At 29.3% G+C, this 10,128-nt stretch overlaps 1 protein-coding gene across 1 annotated transcript in view; it reads right to left on the bottom strand.

Annotated features, from left to right (window-relative positions):
• Nucleotides 1-2,592: 2,592 nt before the first annotated feature.
• LOC137641983 (superoxide dismutase [Cu-Zn]-like) overlaps nucleotides 2,593-10,128 on the bottom strand; it is a 14,176-nt gene continuing 6,640 nt past the window's right edge. The window contains exons 2-5 of the mRNA XM_068374549.1: nucleotides 9,119-9,292; nucleotides 6,011-6,131; nucleotides 4,345-4,541; nucleotides 2,593-2,880 (exon numbers count right to left, since the gene is read on the bottom strand). Of these exons, the coding sequence (XP_068230650.1) occupies nucleotides 2,698-2,880; nucleotides 4,345-4,541; nucleotides 6,011-6,131; nucleotides 9,119-9,292 (675 nt within the window). The 3' untranslated portion in view covers nucleotides 2,593-2,697. The remainder of the gene's footprint in view (nucleotides 2,881-4,344; nucleotides 4,542-6,010; nucleotides 6,132-9,118; nucleotides 9,293-10,128) is intronic.

Raw genomic sequence — 10,128 nt, 5'->3', positions numbered from 1 at the left:
TTATTACTTGCTAAGCTACAACCCTAGTTGGAAAAGCATGATTCTATAAGCCTAGGGGCTCCAACAGGAATAATAGTCCAGTTAGGAAAGGAAACAAGGAATACTAAGATATTTTAAGAACAGTAAAACATTAAAGATAATAGCAATTGAGGTTAATTATATTTTGTTGTATAATGTAATAATCATGCATATACATTGTTCATAGATTCCATTACATAGATTACATTAGTATTAGTTTTATTGGCCAGACAAGATACTCAGACCTGTGAACTGGTATAGGAGTGTATAAATATATATATATATATATATATATATATATATATATATATATATATATATATATATATATATGTGTGTGTGTGTATATGTATATATATATATACATATATACATATACATATATCTATGTATATATATATATATATAAATATATATATATATATATATATATATATATATATATATATATATATATATATATATGAATATATTATATATATATATATGTATACATTATATACATATATATATATATATATATATATATATATATATATATATTTCATTATAAAGGGAAAGATTAGTTCAGTTAAAAACATTAATGAAAATTAACATTACTGCAGAGGTATATCCAAAGCTATGTTAACAGCCCAATAAAATGTCATGTACAGTGATTGTAAACTTTTTTTTCTTTTTCCTAGTAAATGATCAACTCTGTAAGAAGTTTTTCAATCCCGTAAATGTACAATAAGTTGTATTTTCTAAAGTTTTAGCTATATATTATGACCATTAGACACGCTTTATTTTTGTTACATGGTTGTGAATAAAGTTCTTTGTGAATTTTGATTTTTACTATACCCATTTTGAAGAATGGAATCAAATTTTTTTGATGAATTTATGGATATATATATATATATATATATATATATATATATATATATATATATATATATATATATATATATGTGTGTGTGTGTGTAATATATATATATATATATATATATATATATATATATATATATATATATATATATGTGTGTGTGTGTCTGTGTAATATATATATATATATATATATATATATATATATATATATATATATTATATATATATATATATATATACTATGAATCTGTCTATCTATCTATATATATATATATATATATATATATATATATATATATATATATATATATATATATATATATATTCTAATGTATTGTACATAGTATTGATATATTTATCAATATCTTCATGTCCTGTTCAGAATTACATCATGTTTCATGAGGTTGTACCAGCTGGTCCCACAATTTATAAAAATGAAAATTGCATTTAGAAGATGGAATTAATGTAAAGAGTAGCATCATCGGCTTATGTAACGAGGTGATTTTCGAAGCCAAGCCACATATCACGAGTACTCTATATAGGATGTATATAGGCCGGGAATAAAGTACCAAATATTACGTTCCTATGATCACTATGGTGCCAATTAACTACTCTGTAATCCATTGCTTGAAAATTTAATAATATTGCTAATAAAAGACTCACCAACTCCAAGTTTGAAAACAAGGGCCTCATGATTAACACTGCCAAAAGGCAGCAATGAAATCGAAGCCAATCATATAAACTTCCTGACCATAATCAAGGGATTTCTGTATAGAATTGGAAATTATAAAGGTATCACATGCTTCAATGCCTCTATGGAAAGGCTAACTGAAAACTCGGAAATAAATGATAACCTTCAACATACCTGTTTAAGATGTTTTGCCAAAAGACTTTCAAAAAACTTCGATATTATGGTAGCTATGGAAATACGAAAGTAATTAGTAGGACTATTAATGATATATTTTACATCATCATCTCCTACTGACGCCAAGGGCCTCGGTTAGATTTTGCCAGTCATCTCTATCTCGAGCTTTTAGATCAATACTTCTCCATTCATCATCTAATTCACGCTTCATAGTCCTCAGCCATATAGGCCTAGGTCTTCCAACTCTTCTAGTGCCTTGTGGAGCCCAGTTGAAAGTTTAGTGAACTCATCTCTCTTGGGGAGTGCGAAGAGCATGCCCAAACCATCTCTATCTACCCCTCACCCATATATGGCACTCTAGTAATCTCTTTTCCATAAAGAAGTAAAACTATGTAATGTAATATCAATAGTATATTGATGAAGAAGACATGTATAGTAATTTCTTACTCTGTCTTAAACCTTTAACCTATGGAAGTCACTTGAATTGGAGCAGTTAGCAACTCTGTATCCGCATCCAAACATATAATGGTCCAAAACCTGTAACATGTATTATACACTCAAAAAACATTTTCACCTTTGGTTTATCTGATATGAAAGACAAAAAAGTTAACCAATACAGATTCATTTATGATTCTGCAGGATCAAGAAAACAAATACAGTTTAAAAAAAAAAGTAAGATATAGAAGAAAGATTTATTGCAATCTTTAAATCAGTGAATTATTATTATCTCTGAATATACTTCACATTAATGTAGTTAGCGACGCGTTTTTCAGTGACTTGGCGTTCAATTTTCCAAGTATTGAGGCGCCAAGAAAATTGTAAATACAGTATAAAAGAAAGTAAGATTTAGAAGAAAGGTTTATTGATATCTCTAAATCAGTGAATTATTATTTTCTCTGAATATACTTCACATCAATGTAGTTAGCGACGCGCATTTTGTGACTTGGTGTTCAATTTTCCAAGTATTGAGGCGCCAAGAAAATTGTACAACAGGCTAACCGAGCTCCAGCGTTGCCAGTCGTCAGAGATCCTTCGTCCCCACCTAGACCCAAGTCGTCCTCCTTCGCGTGTACGACCACACTTCGACCTACGATCGATCGTTCGCCGTATAACGAGACGACTTCGTCATCTATCTGTAAAGAGTTAAGTGGTGTTTATTAAGTATATTGCGGTGATGGGTTCGTATTACGAAGGATTAGCCACTTAAGAGTAGGACTATTATGAAAATTCAGGCTTTTTTTTTTTCAGAAGCTTTGTATTAAGAGCGTTCTATTTTTTTGGAGTTCAATTTTTGCATGAAACGAATATTAGGAAATAAAAGCTAAAAAAGAGATGATTTCAGGTTTGAAAATAAGAAAAAGTACGATAAAAAGATGAAGTAAAAACATTAAACTTCAGGAACCAGAGGAATTTTGAGTGTTATCTGTAGGTCTAGTCAATACCTCATAAAAAAAATATCTATTTTTTTGGTATTAAATTTTTGTATGAAGCGAATATTAGAAAATGAAATTTAAAAAAGACATTGATTTAGATTTGATTATAATAAAAAGTACGATAAAAGATGAAATAAAAACATTGAACTTCGGGAATGAGAGGAATTTTAGTGAAAGTTATCATTAGGCCTAGTCAATACCTCTTAAGAGTACGGCCTACAGTACTTGTTTAAGCAGTTCATTTGTGGTGAGCATTACTTAGTTTTTTACCTCCCCCAACGATGTTGGAAGGAGGTTATGTTTTACCCTCTGTTTCTGCTTATTTGTGTGTGTTTGTGTTTGAGTTTGTTTGTGAACAGCTTCCTGGCCACAATTTTAATCGTAATGATACTTGCAGGGATTAACTTTCATGTACAAAACTGGAAATTATTAAAATTTTGGAAGGTCAAGGTCAATGGTCAAGGTCACGGTCAAGCAAGATGTCCAATCCACGTAATCAGCCACAAGTTTGGACATCGTTATCACACAAACTTCAAAATTGGTTCATATTTCAGTGTATGAAAATCCACACCAATTAATTCATGTTAAGGTCAAAGTTCAAGGTCATGAAATAAGCTGCTGCGACGGAGGTCTGTGTTCTACTGAGTGCCCCTCTATATTATCATTATTACTTGCTAAGCTACAACCCTAGTTGGAAAAGGAGGATTCTATAAGCCCAGGGGCCCCAGCAGGGAAAATAGCCCAGTGAGGAAAGGAAATAAGGAAAAACAAAATATTTTAAGAATAGTAACATCAGAATAAACATTTCCTATATAAACTATAAACACTATAACAAAACAAGAGGAAGAGAAACTAGATAGAACAGTGCCCTATCAAGCAGGACAATGTCCTAGAGATTGACCATATATATATATATATATATATATATATATATATATATATATATATATATATATATATATATATATATATATATATATATATATATACACGATTAGCTCCCAAGCCCCCTCTTCACCCAAGCTAGGACAAAGGAGTGCCAGGCAATGCCTGCTGACGACTCAGCACATAGACCTATAGGCGAGCGAAGATGAATTATCTGGTAACCTCAATGTTGTCAAATGTATAAGGACAGAAGAGAACATCTCTTTAAAGACGACTTACGTTAACGTAAGCAGTGCCAGTTGGAGTGCCATCTCCGACGCTCTCAATGTTCCCCAGATCTCCTACGTGTCGCTGGGCAGCATCTGGTCCTGCGTGGACGAAGTCGTCAGGATTGTAATGCCCTGAGGCAGATCCGCAGTCTCCACCCACGACGCCGTAGGTGTGAATGTGAAATCCGTGCAGTCCAGTGTTCAGGCCTATTATTATTTTTATTATTAGTAGTAGTAGTAGTAGTAGTAGTATTCAGGCATATTATTATCATTATTATGACTAGTCAGGCCTATTATTATTATTATTATGATTAGTTAGGCCTATTATTATTATCATTATTATTATTAGTCAGGCCTATTATTATTATTATTATTATCATTATTATAATTACTATTATTATTATTAGTCAGGCCTATTATTAGTATTATTATTATTATTATTATTATTATTATTATTATTCAGGCCTATTATTATTATTATTATTATTATTATTATTAGTCAGGCCTATTATTATTAATATTATTATTATCATTATTATTATTATTATTATTATTATTATTATTATTATTATGAGTAGTCAGGCCTATTATTATTATTATTATTATTATTATTATGAGTATTCAGGCCTATTATTATTATTATTATTATTATTATTATTATTATTATTATTATTATTAGTCAGGCCTATTATTATTATTCAGGCCTATTATTATTATTATTATTAGTAGTAGTAGTAGTAGTAGTCAGGCCTATTATCATTATTATTATTATTATTAGTAGTAGTAGTAGTAGCAGTAGTAGTCAGGCCTATTATTATTATTATTATTATTATTATTATTATTATTATTATTAAAAGCTAAGCTAGAACCCCAGCTGGAAAAGCAAGATGCTATAAGCCCGAGGGCTCCAGCAGGGAAAAATAGCCTAGTGAGGAAAGGCAACAAAAAAACTGCAAGAGAAGTAATGATCAATCATAATAGAATATTTTAAGAACAGTAGCAAAATTGAATAAATAAAAATATGGCCATGGTCAGACTCGAGATATTGACTTAATCTTTTACGTAATTTTATTTTATGGAATTTTTCCAAATGTCAATAAACCGAAAAAAACAAAGGTTTCTCATCTGGGTTTGCTTAAAAAATAACTCTCTCTCTCTCTCTCTCTCTCTCTCTCTCTCTCTCTCTCTCTCTCTCTCTCTCTCTCTCTCTCTCTCTCTCTGGAAGAGTTCGATACGTGAAATAGCTACATAATAATTGAATTTCTGATGTTGTGGTCAAAGTAGGATGCAAAAGTTTTCTCTCTCTCTCTCTCTCTCTCTCTCTCTCTCTCTCTCTCTCTCTCTCTCTCTCTCTCTCTCTCTCTCTCTGCTTGTTCTCTTTTCTAAACGTCAAAAACAAAAACAAGAGTTTCCTATCTTTTGCTTTGCTTAAGAAAAACAACTATGAATTCATTTACCAACTCTCTCTCTCTCTCTCTCTCTCTCTCTCTCTCTCTCTCTCTCTCTCTCTCTCTCTCTCTCTCTCTCCTTGTTCTCTCTCTCTCTCTCCCAAGAGCAAATGGAGTCTCCGCGGTTGGACTAAAATGTCTTTGAGGCATCCAAAATCCTCGTAACTCTCTCTCTCTCTCTCTCTCTCTCTCTCTCTCTCTCTCTCTCTCTCTCTCTCTCTCTCTCACCTGTGACGTTGCCTTCGATATGTACGATGTTAGAGCCTTTCATTTGATGAAATGTAATGGTGCCTCTCGTATCTCCCACTTCACCAGGATTCTGAACTAGAGCGCACTCGGCATAAATATCCTGCAAAAACAAAGAAAAATCCTTTTAAATCCTTGGTTAACTCCTTCACATTTTGGTTGTGTAATTATAAACGATGGATATGCAAAAAAAAAAAAAAAAAAAAAAAAAAAAAAAAATCCTATAAAATTTGGAATTAACTCCTTCACATTTTAGTTTTGTAATTATAAACGAAGGATATGCAGAAAGAAAAAAATCCTATTTAATCCTTGATTAACTCCTTCACATTTTAGTTTTGTAATTATAAACGAAGGATATGCAAAACAAAAAATCCTATTTAATCCTTGATTAACTCCTTCACATTTTGGTTTTGTAATTATAAACGAAGGATATGCAAAAAAAAAAAAAAAAAAAAAAAACTATAATCCTATTAAATCCTTAAGTAACTCCTCCACATTTTGGTTCTGTAATTATAAACGAAGGATATACAAAAAAAAAATCCTATTTAATCCTTGATTAACTCCTTCACATTTTAGTTTTGTAATTATAGACGAAGGATATGGTAAAAAGGAAAAATCCTATTGAATCCTGGATCAACTCCTTCATATCATAGTTCTGTAATTATAAACGAAGGAACTTCATTTCAAAATCTCTATCTGTAATTTAATCTGAAATTATAATTGATGTTAGGATTGTAATGAAATATAGATAAATTATATTCTTTAATTTCAAAACCTCGATCTATGATTTCAGCTGAAATTATAATTGATGTTAGGATTGTCCTGAAATATAGATAGATTATATTCTTTGTTCCAAAACCTCGATCTATGATTTCAGCTGAAATTATAATTGATGTTAGGATTGTCCTGAAATATAGATAGATTATATTCCTTAATTTCAAAATCTCGATCTGTAATTTCATCTGAAACTGTAATTGATTTTAAAATTTTTATGAAATATTCATGAAATGTGAGTGTCTCGGCAAATTGATTATTCAGCACTTTCTCTGGATTTCTCAAATTGCATTTTTCTGGTTCGCATTGGTTCGAATCCAGTCTTTTGTTTTATCAAGATATCAAGTGGAAGGAATATATGAAATATTAGGAAATAATCCTTAGAAAGTATTGTTAACACAAATACACACGCAGGGTTAGAGTTCTCTTGCTTGAGGGTACACTCGGGCACACTATTCTATCTGATTTCTCTTCCTCTTGTTTTGTTAAAGTTTTTATAGTTTATATGGGATATATTTATTTCAATGTTGTTACTGTTCTTAAAATATTTCATTTTTCCTTGTTTCCTTTCCTCACTGGGCTATTTTCCTTGTTGGAGCCCCTGGGCTTATAGCATTCTGCTTTTCCATCTAGGGTTGTAGCTTAGCAAATAATAATAATAATAATAATAATAATAATAATACTATCTGTGATCACATTAATGTCACTGATATATGTTGAGTTAAGAATATATTCATAACAAATACTGTTGTAGCCTACCATTATTGGTAAACATATTACACCAAATAAGTCAATACTTAACCTTTTTTCAGTATCGAGGACCATAGTATTTGTAACGCCACTTTTCAAAAAAGCAATACAGCCTAATATTTCATTTCAATAATTGTAGTGCTTATAACTGATAGTGAGACACGGGCTGGACCCTTTCCAAGATATTTTATTTATCAGCAGACAAATTAAACTAAATCTGATACTGAATTATCTTTTTGAGTCCAATGCTCGATTATTATTATTATTATTATTATTATTATTATTATTATTATTATTATTATTAATTTCTATTATTATTATTATTATTATTATTATTATTATTATTATTATTACTATTATTATTAGTTTTTATTGTTATTATTATTATTATTCATTTATTATTATTATTTTTATTATTATTATTATTATTATTATTATTATTATCATCATTATTATTATTCATTTTTATTATTATTATTATTATTATTATTATTATTATTATTATTATTATTATTATTATTAATATTATTGTTATTATTATTATCATTATTATTATTATTATTATTAGCCATAAGCATAGCTGGAAAATCAGATGCTATAAGCCCAAGGGCTCCAATAAGGAAAAATAGCCCAGTAAGGAAAGGAAATAAATAAACGATATGAGAAAATATTAATAAAATATTTTAAAAACAGTAACAACATCAAAACAGATATTTCATATATAAACTATAAAAAGACCTTTGTCAGCCTGTTCAACTTAAAAACATTTGCTGCAACTTTGAACTTTTGAACTTCTACTGATTCAACTTCCCGATTTGGAAGATCATTCCACATAGGCCTACCACGGTTACGAAACATCCAAAATTTTTAAGATTATTATAATAATTTTAATATTAATAAGAATTTTAATAATCTTAGCAATGATAATTTCAATAATTATAATAACAATGATTTTAATCATTTTGATATTATTTTTAATGATTTCAGTATTAATAATATTCTTAATAATTTTGATAATTGTTTTAATAATTTCAATATCAATAACAACTTTAATAATCCTAACAATGATAATTTTAATAATTATAAAATTAATTTTAATAATTTCAATATTGATATTTTTAATGATTTCAATATTAATAATATTTTAAATGATTTTAATAATTTCTATATTGATATTTTAAATGATTTTAATAATTTCAATATTAATAATATTTTAAATGATTTCAATATTCATAATATTTTTAATGATTTCAATGATTTCAACATTAATGATATTTCAAATGATTTCGATATTAATAATATTTCTAATAATTTTGATAATAATAACACGTTTAATAATGTTGATAATTTTAATAATTTCAATACTTTCAACAATAATAATCAAGTTAATAATCTTAATAATAATAATCTTAATCATTTCAATAATAATAACAATGATTTTAATAATTCCAGTAATATTAATCATAATAATTCCAATAAGGCTAATTACCATTCACGAACAAACTACATCCAATTCCTGGAATCCAGGTACATCCAATTCCTGGAATCCAGGAAGTACCACCTTACCTCGCTGGGCGAAGAACTCTCTTGCGCGACACCCAAGCAGAGAACGGCAATCCCAGCGCCTATGCCAGCACAACTGATGGCTCCCACAACGATAAAGGCGATTTGTAAACACTTCCCCATCTTTATCCGAAAGGTAGAGGAGCTTTTGGTTCTAAGTTGGTGCTGTGGTTCTGCCTGTGTGGGTATAATGAAACGTGTTTTTTAGATAAATGAATTAGATATGGTTGCAAATGTAGCATTAAGGCTGACGAATGAATAAATGAATTACATATGGTTGCAAATGTAGCATTAAGGCTGACGAATGAATAAATGAATTAGATACGGTTGCAAATGTAGCATTAAGGCTGACGAATGAATAAATTAATTAGATATGGTTGCAAATGTAGCATTAAGGCTGACGAATGAATAAATGGATTACATATGGTTGCAAATGTAACAATAAGGCTGACGAAATGAAAAATTGATAGGTGAATTAGATGTGGTTGCAAATGTAACAATAAGGCTGACGAAATGAAAAGAGATAGATGAATTAGATATGGTTGCAAATGTAACAATAAGGCTGACGAAATGAAAAATTGATAGGTGAATTAGATGTGGTTGCAAATGTAACAATAAGGCTGACGAATGAATAAATGGATTACATATGGTTGCAAATGTAACAATAAGGCTGACGAAATGAAAAGAGATAGATGAATTAGATATGGTTGCAAATGTAACAATAAGGCTGACGAATGAATAAATGGATTACATATGGTTGCAAATGTAACAATAAGGCTGACGAAATGAAAAGAGATAGATGAATTAGATATGGTTGCAAATGTAACAATAAGGCTGACGAATGAATAAATGGATTACATATGGTTGCAAATGTAACAATAAGGCTGACGAAATGAAAAGAGATAGATGAATTAGATATGGTTGCAAATGTAACAATAAGGCTGACGAATGAATAAATGGATTACATATGGTTGCAAATGTAACAATAAGGCTGACGAAATGAAAAGAGATAG

This window comes from Palaemon carinicauda, chromosome 1, assembly GCF_036898095.1.
Source record: "Palaemon carinicauda isolate YSFRI2023 chromosome 1, ASM3689809v2, whole genome shotgun sequence".
Classification (NCBI taxonomy): Eukaryota; Metazoa; Arthropoda; class Malacostraca; order Decapoda; family Palaemonidae; genus Palaemon; species Palaemon carinicauda.
This window is presented reverse-complemented; position numbering and strand designations above follow the sequence as displayed.